The following is an 18,282-nucleotide window of genomic DNA, read 5'->3' on the forward strand; positions in this document are numbered from 1 at the left end:
GCATAAAGGTGCGAACATCTGAGAGTGGAGCAATCCTCTGCTGAAACCACACAGACAATGCGGAAACATGTACTTTCAATGAGGCTAGATGAAGACCCTTATCCAAGCCTGCCTGGAGAAAATCCAGAACTCTGGCTATCCGAAATACCTGGATATCGTACCCCCTGGGGCGACACCATTCAAAGAAGGTATGCCACACCCTGTGGTAAATCCTGGCAGAAGCAGGTTTCCGAGCTCTAAGCATGGTGTTAACCATCGAGCCAGGGAACCTCTTAGGTTTTAGGGGGAATGTCTCAAGAGCCACGCCATCAAAGACAGAAGACCAAGATCTGAGTAAACACAAGGACCCTGAGACAACAGGTCTGGATGTTGCAAATTGCAAAGTGTTACAACAAAGCTTACAGAATATAAATATGAAACATGCACAATGTTGTGATTTAAATAAAAGAAATAATGCACCAGTTCCTTCTCTATATAGTTTAATACATACCTAAATTTTCCCCTCCCCAGACATCCATCATCATATCGTACTTTCCCAGTTCTTCAAAGTATGATTTATCCATCACAAACAGCCCTCCAGCAATCATTGGGGTTCTACAATAATAAGTAGAAAATTTAAGCATAAACAGTATTAGGATATGTTTACACACCACATGATAAGAAATGAAAAGAGAATACAAATATACAAAAAAAAACAAAAAAAAAAACACCAGTTTACTTTACTTGGACATATAAACCAGTATATAAATACCTGAATGTATCTCTGAATATTCCGTTTGTTGGCATATGAGCTGCTTCAGACTTGTGAAATTCACTATCATGTCCCATTAGAATAGCCACTAGTCTCCAAGGCTGCAAGTGTGCCTTCAAAACTAATGGTGCATACACACGGTCAGATTTAGCTTCAGATCTGAACGATAATGATTTAAAAAATCGTTCAATCGTTCATATCTGAAGGAAATCTGACATATCTGAACAATGAACGGTCCCGATGGTCAGATAATGATATCTGACATCTGATGTGTTTGCAGTCAGACTTAGATGATTCCATTCATTTTAATGCAGTCAGAAATCGTTCAAATCGTTGGTAAAATCTTTCAAATCGTTCATCGGACACATCTGACAAATCTGACCATGTGTATGCACCATTACCCCTTTATACATACCTATCAGCCGTCCTAACTCCTCTGGCTTTGCTGCCATGTCTACTCCCCACTTAGTGTCACCCTATTTGTCTCTGTCCCTTCCTTATGCAATGTATGCTCTCACGAGAAGGGCTCTCGTCCCTTGCGTTTTCCTTCCTGCACCCCATCTCACTGTTTCTCACCTGAGCACCGTCCAACTTCACGTTGGAGCTAATTATCAAAGATGCTCATTGTCTGGACAATAGCTGGATCTGCAATTCTATGTTCTGTTTACACTCTGTCAATTTGTTGGTGACTGATCATTATATTAGTCGTCTATGCATTGTTTATTGCTGTTAAATATTTTCTCTGTTCACCCCCATGTAAGGCTCAGAAGACAATTTCTCACTCACTTATAGAATAGCAAAGATCAATGTACTAAATACAGCATTCACTAGAGGATAGAAGTAGATGTACATAATGAAACAAGTCATGGAAGTGATGGAATATTGGCAGGCCTAGTGTTGTGCTCTGTTGGCATCCTGTACTCCTAAACAAAATATATACATGGCCATCACTATACTGATCTAAAGAACTAATTACCATACAAAGGGCCTTATACAAAGCTGGATGTAGCACGGACATCTGTTACTCCAAAGAAGAGTACATGAAAACATTGCGCATATTCACCCATATACAGAGTTGTACAAAATCTGTAGCTGTGTCTGTAGCTTATACATGTGATTTACTACCAGTCACCATTATCAGTGAGTATTCGCACATGCCCTTTACTGGGTGCAAAAGTTACACCTCCAAACAGGCGTATTTCTGCTTACATCTAGGTCTGCATGGGACGTATTTGCGTCAGCCCCTTACTGAACTTTGCATATGTGAGAACCCCCATCACAGCCCAGCTCCGTCTTTCAGTCGTTACGAGTAGATGTGATCTAAATGTGCGCCATTCCGCATTATCTGTACTTGCGTACACATATTGTTCGAGTATGCACAGTGCAAATTCTCTCAAAATAAGGAAGCAGGCATACATTCAACTGTCAACGCTTTGTTAATGCCTGTAAGGGCCAAGGAAAGAAACACAAATCCTACACCTGAATAAGGTGCAACTGTGGTTTCTCGACACTAAATAGATAAATATAAAACTTATTCTGGATTTGTCTCTTACGTAAAACATGAGAAATAAAACTATTTTTAGATGCAAACATTAGAGTACATATATAAGAAATATGACCTACTGTACAATTAAATTGGCATTTGCAATCAGTATTACTGCCGTACTGGAAAAGTCTGCTTTCCCTGTTCTCTATGTTGGTACTGTGCATATTTCATATATGAATGAGAAAATGGCCAAGCTGGTTATTTATCACGCAGAGCAGCAGGATAGGCCCATGTGTGGCCACCTCAAGTGTTAGCCACGGAATTGCCATCCTGAACCTAAACCAGCACATTTTAATCAGAAGACTTATTATAGTGCACACAATAGCTAATTCTCCTTTAAATTCCTGTCATTTAAAATGAGCAGCAGAATTAATTTTTATTTTACATAATCATGCAATCAAACTCACCAGCTGTCTATTTATAGCCGAAATAAGATGTAATGAAGTAGAAATACTTACTTAATTGGTGCTACAGGGTTTCCTTGTCTGGCTCTTCTTTGTTCTGGTGTCATATAGTCCCATTTAAAAACCAAGTTCCAATCAAATCCTAGTAGTAAAACACAACAAAATGCAACAACATAAATCCATCACATTCAAGGTACCAGTGCTAAAGATGTGTCCTTATAGCCTCAATATGCCAAGTGGTACAAGACTGGCACGATTGAGCTGCCAAATCTTGTGCTACTGGGCAAAACATTTTTTTATGGGGCAGCATAACAGGACATATACATAATAGGTAGTAAGTCAGTCTACATGGAAATCCCAGGCTAATATTACAAGAATAAAGCATACAGATGTGTCCACATATATCAAGCCTCTTTGTGCGTTAAACAGCCCTTCTGGTCATGACTTACCATGGGGCCTCCGGTAGCGCCGAGCGGCTTTTTTTTGCGACACATTTTCCCTTAGAATGCGTTAGTTTCACAGCCGCTGACGCTGTAATGTAGCATTTTGCATGCAGATACAGCAGCAGTCACACACAGAATATAGGCATGCAGCATATTTTTATCAACATAAGCTGCTTGTGTGTCCTATTCGCTTGGCGAATAAGACGCATTTTAAGGGAAAAAGTTGCATGAGAAAAAAAAAGAAAACCAGCACCACAAAATCGCACGGTGCTCACGCGTTGTGTGTAGCGCACGGAGGAAAGATGTATGTGGACACATCTGTATGTCAGTATTTAATAACTTTGCATGCAGAAGATATTTGGATCATTTTGTATAGTTCACTAACAGATGGAAGACCCCACTAATGATGGGAAAGGAAGGAGAAGAGTGTAAGAGGGGGAAAGGTAGTAGACAGGAAGAAATGAATAGTGGGAAGGAAGGAAGGGAAGTTTGCAGAGCTAGCCATATATACAGGGCCAGATTAACAATGGGGCGGATGGAGCTACAGCTCCAGGCCTCCAAATAAAAATAGGCCCATCAACATGACAGAATGATTACCAAGTAGAGAAAGGAGGGGGATTTAGCCCCCTATTGTACCTCAGCACACTGAATAATACCTGCAACAATATATGAAAACTATATGGTCATAGAAATTCAGAGATATTAGTTGCATGCATTTGCAAATACATGGGAGGCTGCTGGGCCACGTCACGGCTTCTCTGTTACCAGCAGTCCCTAATACTAAGGGGTTCACGTCAGGGGCGCAGTGCACCCCAAAAAACGTCCAGCCCAGGACCCCCCCAGGGCATCACACGAAAATGGAAAAAAAATGACAGTGCAGTGTAAAGTATAGCTGTGTGTGAGTAATCATTAAGTGTGGAATGAGAGGTTAAAATATATGTGAAAAAATACATGAATAATAAACAAACATAAAAGGTGATGTGAAAAGCGACTATGTGTATTAAGTGGTGATACCCTGAGGAGGCCCAGCCAGACCAGTCCCGGGGGCCCTACGCCCAAACGCTCACCACAAATGTAAAATATACCAATTATAAGGCCTCATGATAAAGGCACATCACCTTTTATGTTTGTTTATTATTCATGTATTTTTTCACATATATTTTAACCTCTCATTCCACACTTAATGATTACTCACACACAGCTATACTTTACACTGCACTGTCATTCTTTTTCCATTTTCGTGTGATGCCCTGGGGGGGTCCTGGGCTGGACGTTTTTTGGGGTGCACTGCGCCCCGGACGTGAACCCCTTAGTATTAGGGACTGCTGGTAACAGAGAAGCCGTGACGTGGCCCAGCAGCCTCCCATGTATTTGCAAATGCATGCAACTAATATCTCTGAATTTCTATGACCATATAGTCTTCATATATTGTTGCAGGTATTATTCAGTGTGCTGAGGTACAATAGGGGGTTAAATCCCCCTCCTTTTTCTACTTAGTATGACCCCTCCCTTTCATGCACCTGATTAGTACTGCTGGATTGATTGAGCAGCTGCCATTTTTGTTTGTTCAGAATGATTACCAGTTGCCTAACTGGCCATAAATTTGAAGTATTTAAATAGTTTTTCTAGTCCCACGTCCCCCCCAATAAAACAAAATTATGCAATTTTTCTATTTCTATGTAGTTAGGGAGACATTGTGGTCATAGTTTAGGGGGCGTATACACCAAGGTGACTCTGACCACAGCCACACAGCACCATTCATAGCTCTTCCCGTTCTCAGTATAGGCCCTTGAACATTTTCAGGTCCAGCCCCACGTGGGCCTTAATCCGGCCCTGCATATATACATGATGTGCCCAGCTCAGCAAGTGTAGCATATGTACCCGTTTACTCAAGGAGAGTAGTAGATACCTGGGTTGCACCAGGAGATGTGGTTTCACAATGGTAGTACTAAATTCTTATACAGGTCGAGTCTCCCATATATAAAGTGCTTGGGACCGGAAGTATTTTGGAGATTGGATTTTTCCGTATTTGGGAATATTTGCATTCCATAATGAGATAGTTTGGGAATGGGACCCAAGTCTAAACACATAATGCTTTTTTGTTTTATATACACCTTATACATAGCCTGAAGGTAATTTTATACAATATGAACAAGGTGTCTATCTCAGTCGTGCTCAAAAATTCTGTATTTTGGAATATTTGGATAAGGGAGACTCAACCTGTACAATATACGGCATGGCTGGGTAGTATTCATTAGTACTAATAAAGTCACCTTTATCATGTTAAAAAAAAAAAAAAACCTTCACCTTCCACCTTAAAAAAAAATCCTAAGGAGAACCTGCTTTATTGCTGTGGGCCGATAGTAATTATCACTGTATTAATATGAATTGATTGCAGCAGCCAAATTAGTAAAAGTTTGAGGGGTTTGGATGTATTCAGCAAACCAGAAGTGGCCACCGATCGTCATGATCATTAGTTTGATTTTGGATCAGTGGCTGAACACCTGCAAGTGATCCACTTCCAAACAGGAGCATACATGTCATTCCTGTGATTCAAAGATAAGGGAAAGGGGAATGGGAAAAGTACACAAGAGGAATGATACACAATATAAGTATCTAGTATTCACGACTCCACTATACCTACTAAAATGAAGTGAATACCCCACAATACATTTTTGTTAAGGGTGATGTGACCTAAAATAGGGGCTAATTAGCATAAAGAGGTCTGAGAGAAAACAAGTATTCTAATTATGGCACACATTATCTGTCGTGATCATTTAAACTATAACCTTTGTTGGCAATACCTAAAACTGCGAAATATAATAACAAAATATGGAAAACTGTTAAAAGAAAAGCCTTACTGGTAGCTAAGTGCACCTCATAATCTGATATTCCTTTTAAACTGGGGGAATAATTATCACCCAAATGAGTATTAGGGAAATAAGAAGCAGTCTATACTGGTGACAAGTATCTAGAAAATCATCAGTACAGAGACAACGGTCATTTAGACTTGCACTGGTGTAACGCAATGAGGAATAACTTGGAAGGTTAGGCACAGATAAAACCATATACTGGAATAATCAGGTAATAATGGGTTGTGTACGGGATCCCGGCGCTGGCATCCAGACAGGGTTAGGATACAGACACCTGTCAGTCTGTATCCTAACCCTCCCCCTCTCCCTACCCCTACCTCCCCTGTGCCTGAACCTAACCCCCCCCTAGTGCCAAAAGGTAACCTCCACGCACCCTAAAACCTAACCTTCCCCCCTTAGTGCCTAACCCTAAATCTAGTGCCTAAACCTATCCCCATTACTTACCTTCGGGTTTCTGGCACCTGCATTCCCGCGGTCGGTCCCGGAATAACAATTACTATTAAATATTATGCCAAGATTATTGCTTAGGAACCAAAGTCACAAATTGAAATTGGCAGTATAACGTAATGGAAGATAGGCATAAATATTAGTTACGTGGTATTTTATATAATTAGCTACCCATAATGTGTATCTACTTACAAGGTCCTTAAAATGTTTTATTACATTTTCTCTTATGGGAAAGGTAACATAATAAAATTTACCAAATAAAGTCCCATTTATAAATGTAGTTCGTGTTCAGTAGGTCAAATCAAGTAGAAGATACACAAAATGACATGTTGAATATTTAGCAAGATTGTTGTCCACACAGTCAAATCCAGCTAACTTGTTAATTAAATATAAAGTAACACTTGTGAGTTCAGTATCCATGCTACCACATATAGTGGTCTATGTATTAATAATCGCAGCATTGACAATTATCAATCCATTTTGCAGCAGATATTTTCATTTTTAATGAAAAAATTTCCGCTATGTACTAATCTTAATCCACAGGGACAGAGGTAGCAATAACCGCCGTTCCTTGCTAGTTACTTCCCTAGCATTTTGGAGAAGTCTTTCAAGTATGTGAAAGATCCCTCCGGGGGAATCTGATACTGCACCTGCGGACAGTGTCAGTTACAGCTGCCAGCTGGAGGCTGCAGGAGAGGATTCAGAAGATCTCCCTCCTACATAGGCTTAAAGAGGTTTACATCATCTGAAGATGGTGTAAACTAACATAGCCAAACTCCCAAAAGCTTCGCTTTTCGGAGTTTGGTACATAGGGGTCTGACTGTAGTGCCCATTGATAATAATGGGGAGTGCAATCTGCATCATTAATGAGCCTTCTGCAAGTACATAGCAACAATTCATAAAATTTTGCAGAAACTGCAGTGTCTACATAATTTTATAAAAACAAATGCTTGATAAAAAAGGACCCATAGACATTGGTAATTGTTTAAAATCTTAAGGTGCGTACACACGTAACGATTTTTGAACGATTTAACTAGAACGACGTAGTTATCGTTCAAAAAATCGTTCAAGCGCGCTCCCGTTTGTAGTTGATTTCAGACTGTCCAACATAACGATTTTCATTAAGGGAAGGAACATTTTTCGTTCATCGTTGTAAAAATCATTCATTACACTTCAAATAATCGTTCACTTTTTCAAGGGAAAATCTGCCAGATAATCGTTGGTTACAAAATCGTTATGTGTGTATGTACCTTTAGTATTCTTTTAGACAGATGGCTGATATAATTTGGTCATTTCTCGGACAAAACAGCACATGTAGGGGTAATCTGCAAAAATATATCACCTGTCTAGCTGACAAAACACAGTAACCTCAGTCAGCTCTACTAGTTTTTACACTGGCTGATATACATCAGGGTCTACCTTCATGCATAATTAACTGCTGCTAATTGCCAAGATGATCAGGTAACAAAATAACAAAACTGTCTGCTAAGAAGCAGTCTATATTGTTGACCAGTATCTAAAAAATAATCAGTGCATAGACAACTGTTGTGTTTAGACTCTGACTGGTATTATACACTGAGAAATAACATAAAAGGCTAGGCACAGCTGAACCAATGTATTAGAGTAATTGGTAAGAAAAAATATGCCAAAATTATTGCTTATGAACCGAAGTCCCAAATTGAAATTGGCAGTATAAATTAACGGTATAAAAATAAGTTATGTGGCAGTTTATGTAATAGGCTACAAAATGCCCCTTAAGTACAAGGGCCATAAGAATAAAATACATAACAGTCGGCATGGCTACGGATGCCTATGAATTTGTGGAGTACACGAGCAGTTGAAAAAAGCTGCTTGACTTTGGCAATTTTTCCCCTCAAATTGGGTTTTTGAACCTAGCACAAATTTTGTTTCAGTATTTTTTAAAAATGCAACCCTATTAAGTAGCGAGCAGTCTGCACAGACATAACAGCTTTGCATGCAATGATTGTGCCAGAGGCCTGAAAACACCAACATGCAAAGGTTTGATACATCTACCCCTGGATCTTTAAAAGCAGGAGAACTGGATCGGTTCTGGTGATTAATCAGCTAAACAGGAGTCATATAATGAATAAAGCGCCTGAATAAATTCCCAAAGTACTGTAACTGACAAGTCAATCACTGAATACGATAAATTACTGAAAGACAATAGGCAAGAAGCAGGTGGCAATTTTTTGCTTGCTTTATCTGTAATGTATTACCGTAAACAATTGTCGGATTTTAATCTGGGAATGTTTATGCAGTCTTTTTTTATATAAGCGATGCGTAATAGGTGTGGTCTATGTAAATAACTCAAATAAATCATGGAGTGCAGAGAAACAGAGTGCACTCCCCACTGCAGACTATATAATACACATGGTGATAGAAAATAGCAATGTTTAAATTAATTAGTCATTGCTTTAATTCTGTCATTACATAACAGGAAAGAGCTGTATTACTCAACAGGAAAATAGGTTACACTGGTATTTATACTGACAATGCATGTATGCAAAGAAATGAACTACTGTTTTACTATAACTGAAAGTAATTTTCTCCAAGACAGGACTATTAAAGGTTACACCTTTGGAGCAAAGTACTGTTCCACTATCTTTTCTGTGGGAAAAGGAACCAGAATGTAAATATGTAAGAAAATTAAGATCAATTTATGTATCTTCCTGTATAAATAGAACATCATGCTTATATTCCATAGACAAATTGATACAGTTGTAAAAACTAATTCCTTTAAACGGAGTTTCATGCACAAAACCAGTCAACAACTATTTATTTTTCTTTCGATCTTTATATACAGTTTAATAATTAACTACAGTACACACTAAATATTGATGCAATAGTTATCTACATGCTTAGAGGGGAATTCAATATGAAACGTAAACTTCGCTGTCGAAGTTTATGTTTCATATCGGAGCTTTTACCTGCGTTAAAGTATCGGGTGCGCGCCCGCTTATCCCCGTATTCAATATGAAACTAACGAAAACGGGAGCCTGCGAAGTGGGATTTGCGTAAAGTTACGAAATTTTCCTTAAAAAAATTGTAGGACCCCCCTAAAGTTGTAAAAACATGGGGGATCACTGAGGTAACCCCCGTTTTAGCCTGTAAATGAAAGTCAGGGATTTAAATAGCCGCAGCAGGTGTTTTTTTCCTGACATTGAAGACGTGTTGCAGAAGAGCACTTAGGTTATTTTTTTTCATTTTTTTAAGTGGTCCCATCAAATTTGGGGTACATGAAAATGGGTACAAGCATATTTTGATGTGCCTAAAGTAAGTTTTTAAAAATTCTGCATTTGTACACCTGCCGCTATAAATCTATTCTAGAAAACACCTGCCGCATACTTGCAGAATAGCCCTGAACCTATTTCCCTATTGTTAAACAATTTTTTCCCATTTTTTTTTTCACCCCAATTTTTTAAATAATTTTTTGGGGTGTCCCTATTTTTTTTATTAACTTTTTTTGACACAGTTATCTTTTAAATGTCATTCCCAGGGGTGCAGGCTATTTTTTTTTAAGCCTGCACCCCTAAACCCCAATTCTGCACTTTTTTTCGCCTATTCAGTGGTGAAAAGTTATCCCCGTTTTCTTTCAAAGACTTTTCGAACCTGCGAAAAGTCTTTGAAATTGAATACGGTGTAAAACTAAAGCCTGCGATAATGACGTCATAGGTGCGATATTAACGCAAAAATGATGTTTCAGCACCCATATTGAATACCCCTAATAGTGGACATAAAAATGAATGGCTACATAGTGGACTCTAGCTGATTAGGGTCAATTGAATCCGCATTAATGATCATGAAAATGCAAAACAAGTGGATTTATGGTTGACTTCTATAAAGAGAATTATACACTATAAATACCAGACTGCAATTCATTGTTACACAGACAAAACAAGAAAAATAATCAAAATAATAACTTCTATTTGAGATTAATTTCAAAATGTAATGATAATCATTTAAAGATAAAACTCCTGAACTATCCAGATAAATTGGACTTGGTATAGTAACCAGTAAACCTACCTACATAAACTAAAGTCTGATGAATTAACTAGTACTAACCATTAAAAATGCAGAAAGCACTAATAAAAGCATTAATAAACTGTGCGGATGTGGCCCTTATAACATGCAGATACTGCCCAGCTGACTTTATGTTCTATAAAACCAGAAAATACATTAAAATAAAAAGGAACCACTGCCTGTTCTTCATGTACTGAATAACGACTGTCCGTGTGGCGAACAATATGTTGAGTGCACAATTAGAAAATGTAAACAATGACTACAAGAACACCAGAAACATATTAAAGTAAATTCAAATACACGAGTTGCAGAGACCTTTTAAATGCAAACAGAACAACAATCCTATTTTGTTAAGCTGTAATTGCATATAACAATTTCATCTTTTAGGCTTAGAGGAGGAGACAAATGCTTTTTACTCTGCAACAGTGAAACATTGTATATACTTAACACCGACTCCCAGCGGTGCTAATAATTAGCTGGAGTTTGATACTTTTCTTGATAAACATTCATTTACATATATTCATCTGAAAAGTTGTTTACAGAGGGGGAGATTCATTATCCGGCACTATAGGGGTTTAGTGGTATCAGCGCACATTATGTGCACTGATACCGCTTCTCTATGCGCCCCTGTCATTATCAGCTCTCCTATCTACAAGATAGCGTGCCGATGTGTCACCCAATGTATGAGCGTGTCAGTGACACTGACCATTTCGACAGCTGCAACTGTCGTTTTCCCATCTTCACAGCAGGGACAGCACTGTCACTGCTGCAGCGATGCTTCAAGGTTTTGCGAATGCCAAGTGGAGCCGGACTGAGGTAGGACACAGCACGTCAGCACTAGGCTGATGCGCTGTGGGCTCTGGCAGATGAGATATTACATCTCGTCAGTACTGCTTCCTGCTTCGTCTTGGTAAAGAGGTGAAGCAGGAAGAGTTATAGCGGCACAATGCGTGGCGCTATTATACATCTCCCTCAGAGTTGCTTATTGTCAGTCTAGCAGCTGCTCAGCAAGAGCTGGAGAGGGAACCCCCCCCCCCCCCAAATGATCTACACTTTTAGAACATTCATTTGGAACAGGAAGTACCTGAGAATTGGTTTAAATAAACTACAACACCACAAGTACCGTGGGGGAATTATCTTTGCTAGCGTCCAATTATATTCCTATGCTGCCCATTTCCGACATCTTAAGGATTTGCTGTCCGACGGGGAGACCTATATGCCAATACATGTTTAGATGGGACTGATCTAATTAGCTTTCTCTATACTCCCGATAAGGAAATTCCACCAGGATATGAGACAATTTGCTACTTTGACACACTAGGAAAACGTGGCACATTTTTAGGCACAAGTTTAGGCTAAATGTGCACAAATCTTTATAGCTTACCGTTCTTTCCAACCCTAAATTCCAAAATGGAAGGGACACATATCCATTTAATATCTGGCGTGCTCATGATATAGGTATTATAGGACTGCTTGTCAGTAAGTCCACTAAGGGGTCTCTTATGTTCCAGGAAGCTAAAGAGCATTATCCCACAATTGGCAGCATATCCCCTTGCTTTTTCTTTTACAAGCCCAACACTATATCAGTTCCATTGCACAAGTTTTCTCGAACTCAGATTGGGACAATCCATTAGATATTCTTTTACAAAGTCTATCCCTAAAAGCAAGATCCATTTCCATAATTTATACTCGTCTCCGCACCACATTCATACATAGCTCCCCTACGGGTCTTACCCCTAGGCATGAGACAGAAATAGCTCATCCGCAGATAAATTAGGGAGACGAGAAAGCCAAGGCCTGCACACTATTACCTTATTTCCCCTACACTGCAATATTTTTGAACAAACTACATTAAGCCCACCTTTCCCCACATAGAAGGTTTCTGGTAGAGGACTTTACAAATTTAAATGGTTACAAATGTGGAACTCAGTTAGCAGATCTGTACAAATGCCTGTATGCATGTCCCATGATTCCAGGCTTTTGGCTCCAGGTTTGTGCCTACTCTATAGATAATTTTGGTCAACAATATTCCTTTTACACCTGAATGTGCTCTGTTTGGAATACTTCCCCCTCGTACCTACATTACACAGGGTGGTAGACGCCTCTTGTTAGCAATAAGTGTGGCAGTTTGCAAGTCTTGCCCTGCAGACCTGGATACACCTAGTACCTACAACTAGCAGCTAATGACTCTCCGACACAAATATAGGTGTGGGGCTTCGCTTATTTTTGATGTATTTATTGTGGGCCGTGGGGAAGGGGGAGATGGAGAGACACCTCCTTTCAATTGCTTTTATAATTATTTTTGTAATAATAATAATAATAATAATAATAATAATAATAATAGTTATTTATACAGTGCATCCGGAAAGTATTCACAGCACTTCACTGTTTCCACATTTTGTTATGTTACAGCCTTATTCCAAAATGGAATAAATTCATTTTTGTCCTTGAAATTCTACACACAAAACCCCATAATGACAACGTGTAAAAAGTTTCTTTTGAGATATTTGCAAATTTAAATAATTAAAAAAAAAAAAAAATAAGAAATCACATGTACATAAGTATTCACAGCCTTTGCTCAATACTTTGTTGAAGCACCTTTGGCAGCAATTACAGCCTCAAGTCTTTGTGAATATGATGCCACAAGCTTGGCACACCTATCTTTGGCCAGTTTCGCCCATTCCTCTTTGCAGCACCTCTCAAGCTCCATCAGGTTGGATGGGAAGCGTCGGTGCAGAGCCATTTTCCGATCTCTACAGAGATGTTCAAATCGGGTTCAAGTCTGGGCTGTGGCTCTGTCCTGAAGCCACTCCTTTGATATCTTGGTTGTGTGCTTAGGGTTGTTGTCCTGCTGAAAGATCAACTGTCGCCCCAGTCTGAGGTCAAGAGCTCTGTGGAGCAGGTTTTCATCCAGGATGTCTCTGTACATTGCTGCATTCATCTTTCCCTCTATCCTGACTAGTCTCCCAGTTCCTGCCGCTGAAAAACATCCCCACAGCATGACGCTGCCACCACCATGCTTCACTGTAGGGATGGTACTGGCCTGGTGATGAGCGGTGCCTAGTTTCCTCCAAACATAACGCCTGGCATTGACGCCAAAGAGTTCAATCTTTGTCTCATCAGACCAGAGAATTTTGTTTCTCATAGTCTGAGTGTCATTCAGGTGCATTTTGGCAAACTCCAGGCGGGCTGCCATTTGCTTTTTTACTAAGGAGTGGCTTCCGTCTGGCCACTCTACCATACAGGCCTGATTGGTGGTTTTCTGCAGAGATGGTTGTCCTTCTGAAAAGTTATACGCTCTCCACAGAGGAATGCTGTAGCTCTGACAGGGTTCTTGGTCACCACCCTGTCTAGGGCCCTTCTCCCACGATTGTTCAGTTTAGATGGCCGGCCAACTCTATGAAGAGTCCTGGTGGTTCCGAACTTCTTCCATTTACGGATGATGGAGGCCACTGTGCTCATTGGGACCTTCAAAGCAGCAGATATTTTTTTGTACCCTTCCCCGGATTTGTGCCTCGAGACAATCCTGTTTTGGAGGTCTACAGACAATTCCTTGGACTTCATGCTTGGTTTGTGCTCTGACATGCTCTGTCAAGTGTGGGACCTTATATAGACAGGTGTATTCCTTTCAAAATCATGTCCAAACAACTGAATTTACTACAGATAGACTCCAATTAAGCTGTAGGAACATCTCAAGGATGATCAGTGGACACAGGATGTACCTGCGCTCAATTTTGAGCTTCATGGCAAAGTCTGTGAATACTTATGTACATGTGATTTGTTAGGTTTTTTTTTTTTTATTAAATTTGCAAAATCTCAAATAAACCTTTTTACACATTGTCATCATGGGGTATTATGTGTAGAATTTTGAGGACAAAAATGAAGTTATTCCATTGTAAAATAAGGCTGTAGCATAACAAAATGTGGAAAAAGTGAAGCACTGTGAATACTTTCCGGATGCACTGTATAGCACTTTTCTCCTAATAGGACTCAAAGTGCTTTACATTTGCCTTTACAGCACAAAATACAAAACAAGCTTGACAAGGGACAATGTTTGGGTGAACAGGAAGTCTTGAGTCTATTTTCGAAGGACTTTAGAGTGGAGGTTTCTCGAACTGTGTGGGGAAACGAGTTCCATAGAATTGGAGACACAAAGATGAAAGCTCAACCATCAAATGAATTCCGGGAGTTTCTAGGTACTGTTAATAGTCTTATCTATTATTGCACTTGATCTCTATGTGATGGAGACTATTTTTATTGCCATGGTGATGCTATACATCTTATGTATTATTATATTATTGTTTGCAATTGCTTTGTCCTATATACTTGCACCATTGTTCACTACAATGTTTGTATATGTGACACTTGATGCTTAAATAAAACTTGTTTTAAAAAAAAAATGTAAAGACAAATTGCTTTTGGGGTGATGGAGAGCAGCATTTTGAGCTTTCATTACAGTTTTTAGCCAGCACCCTCCAGACCTTGCATCATTAACTACTGGTTAAAACAATTGTTTGTATTCCAAAAGGCCCCGTAAGAGCTGCTGCAGATCACTCACAGATTTTGATTAGCAAACTTTTTTTGTACTAAGAAAAAAGTGACTACATTAATAAAACACTACGCCACATTTAACCGATTTATATTAATGTGCACAGTGGGCCTGAGTCTTGCGAATGGTCAATGTCGCACACAGTTGGCCGATGTTCTAAGTCTGCATCCCGATTGCTAACCATCAGAGACAGTACAGAATTGGACAAAGGATCTATGTGAATTTTAGTGGGCATTCTTGGGAGGTAAAGGGGGTAGCTAAACCGATGTGTGTCACTGAAACCAACTGCGTCCAAAGACGCTGAACCGCTCACACAGGTCATACACCGAGGGAGAAATTGCAGCTGCCATTAGGCTGGTGCAAGATCCGATGGTGTATCTAAAGACGAACAAAGACAGAAATGCGCGTTCTCAAGCCGCTGCAAGTGGGCATCTCAGTTTTCTGAAAATCAGCCGTAGCATTAGCAAAAGATGCAGCCGGGACCGCGTCTGACACAGAGGGCCTGATTCAGAGCCGCTCGTAAGCGGCCGCTTGTTCGCTATGAGTGATGTTCGCACAACTGCGCATGCGTATGGGTCTTAATGCGCATGCGCAAACCAGTCATTGCGGTCGGAAATCGAGCGCTCGCAAAACAGTGAGGGGCTGCTAATTTGATTGACAGAATGTACCGTTTGTGGGTGGTAACAGGGGAAGATGCTTGAAAACGGGGGAGTGGAGTTCCGAACGCAGGCGTGCCTAACGGTAAAAAGGGCGTTTAATGGGAGTGCATAATTAGTATAGGAGCGTCATCGACCACGTCACTTGGTTGTCTTTTAGCCTAAACTGCTCGCAGTGATAGCGGTAAGAAAAACCTACCACAAGCCTTTCGATGTACCCGATTAATCTAATAAATACCGGAGATGGCGTGTGATGCGAACGGCAAAGGGGCGTCTTTACAAAATAGCGAGTGCATTTTTCGTTCGCTCAGACATAGAGGCGTCAACAAACCGCAATGAGCGAGCGCTCAATTTAAATAGCCGGCCCCTTTTTTGGAACGACCGTCCGGCTCTGAATCAGGTCCCGAATGCGGTCCAGTATGCACAAGCTATTTATTTGTAAATATTATCTTCCATCCAATAAATAGCCTCTTTCACGTGTAATAATTTAAGATAATTTTAACAGTGTTGACATTATAACTTTAAACATGATGGTATTATGCCAACACTGTTAAAATTACCTTTCATTATTAATGTAACTTTACTACCACGTCGACATTCTCCTGTCGACAACATAAGTGTCACTCAATCACACCAGACCAGATATAAATATGTCCCATATGCTTTTTAAAAGAAACTGTAAAATCACCAAGGTTCAAAGTGCTACATACCTCCTTTTAAATCTGCTGATGCTCCAACATACTGGAAGTTGTCCATATTAATCACATCAATTATGGGAGATACTACTCTAGCTCTGTCCTAAAATCAAGAAAAATATAAACCACATTAGTATAGAAAGCTAAAATGAGAAATAGATTAAAATACAAAACATGCATAAACTATAGGAGTGTTTAGGACAATACAACCACCGCAATTAAAATGCATGCCCTCCAAGCTTCCCGCTTTTGGGGCACTGGATCACCCACCCTTGGGTCACAGAATACCTCGAGAGGGAGGGGGGACGGCAACAAAGGTTGGGAGAGATGATGTGCCATCTACACAGTGTGAAGGGTGTGCTTGGGGAGTGACGGAAATGGGGGCCTAATTTGAGGCCATGCTACAAGGCCACACACCCCTTGTTCTGGTGCATGTACAGGGGGGCCCTCTTCCCTACTCCCAGATGTTAGAAAGTATGAAAATGTATAGTAAATAGTACTTTATTCTACACAGGACAATAATTTACATTTTTTTTCTCAAATAGTAACTAATATCATAAATTGAGACAGCATTGGTGCACCACATAACAGAATAGAAATCTACTCAGAAGGGTGATCAAAGAGGATATTTGCGGTGCAGTCTTTTAAATTCAGGTAGATATTATTAAAACTTAACTGTTATTGTCTGCATGAAACTACTGGCTATAATACATAAAAAAAAAACATTTAAAAAGGTAATTCAAACGACAAAGGCAAGATTTTAGCTCTCAGACAGGGGTATTCAATATGAAACGTTAACTTCACTGTCGAAGTTAATGTTTCAAATCGGAGTTTTTACCTGCGTTAAAGTATCGGGCGTGCTCCCGCTTATCCCCGTATTCAATATAAAATTAACGAAAACGGGAAACTCTGAAGTTGGACTTGCGTAAGGTTACGAATTTTTCCTTAAAAAAATTGTAAGACCCCCCCATAAGTTGTAAAAACATGGAGGATCACGTTTTAGCCTTTAATTGAAAGTTAGGGATTTAAATAGCCGCAGCAGGTGTTTTTTTCCCGACATTGAAGAAGTGTTGCAGAAGAGCACTTAGGTTATTTTTTTCGTTTTTTTAAGTGGTCCCATCAAATTTGGGGTACATGAAAATGGGTACTAGCATATTTTTAAGTCCCTAAAGTAAATTTTTTAAAATTCTGCATTTGTGCACCTGCCGCTATAATTCTATTCTAGAAAACACCTGCCGCATACTTGCAGAATAGCCCTGAACCTATTTCCTTATTGTTAAACAATTTTTTCCCAATTTTTTTTTTCCACCTCAATTTTTAAATTAATTTTTTGGGGTGTCCCTATTTTTTTAAAAAAACTTTTTTTTGACACAGTTCTTTTTTAAATGTCATTCCCAGGGGTGCAGGCTATTTTTTTTTAAGCCTGCACCCCAAAACCTCAATTCTGCACTTTTTTTCGACACCTATTCAATGGTGAAAAGTTATCCCCGTTTTTTATCAAAGACTTTTCAAAACTGCGATAAGTCTTTGAAATTGAATACGGTATAAAAGTCAAACCTGCGATAATGACGTCAAGAGTGCAATATTAACGCAAAAACGATGTTATCGCTCCCATATTGAATACCCCTGAGAGAGTCTTACTGATAGGTGAAAATAGAAATATTCTTAAAAATATATGATCCATGCAGTATCCAAAATACTGAATGTGTAATTTAGCGCACTACAACGAGTGTCATATATCCAGTGGGATGCCACAAAAAATATTAATCGATAATTATTGTAACCACCATATCTTTGGATGATTCCAAGAATAAACACCAATGCAAATTGTACAAATATTGTGATAGGCTATCAGACCCGACCACAGAATCATGAAG

At 39.5% G+C, this 18,282-nt stretch overlaps 1 protein-coding gene across 1 annotated transcript in view; it reads right to left on the reverse strand.

The window, feature by feature from the left end:
• GALNT2 (polypeptide N-acetylgalactosaminyltransferase 2) overlaps positions 1-18,282 on the reverse strand; it is a 135,065-nt gene that overhangs the window by 22,591 nt on the left and 94,192 nt on the right. The window contains exons 8-10 of the mRNA XM_088448977.1: positions 16,421-16,508; positions 2,756-2,843; positions 491-594 (exon numbers count right to left, since the gene is read on the reverse strand). Of these exons, the coding sequence (XP_088305103.1) occupies positions 491-594; positions 2,756-2,843; positions 16,421-16,508 (280 nt within the window). The remainder of the gene's footprint in view (positions 1-490; positions 595-2,755; positions 2,844-16,420; positions 16,509-18,282) is intronic.

The sequence above is a fragment of the Taudactylus pleione genome, unplaced genomic scaffold (genome assembly GCF_031769625.1).
Source record: "Taudactylus pleione unplaced genomic scaffold, aTauple2 ptg000473l, whole genome shotgun sequence".
NCBI classification, from domain to species: domain Eukaryota; kingdom Metazoa; phylum Chordata; class Amphibia; order Anura; family Myobatrachidae; genus Taudactylus; species Taudactylus pleione.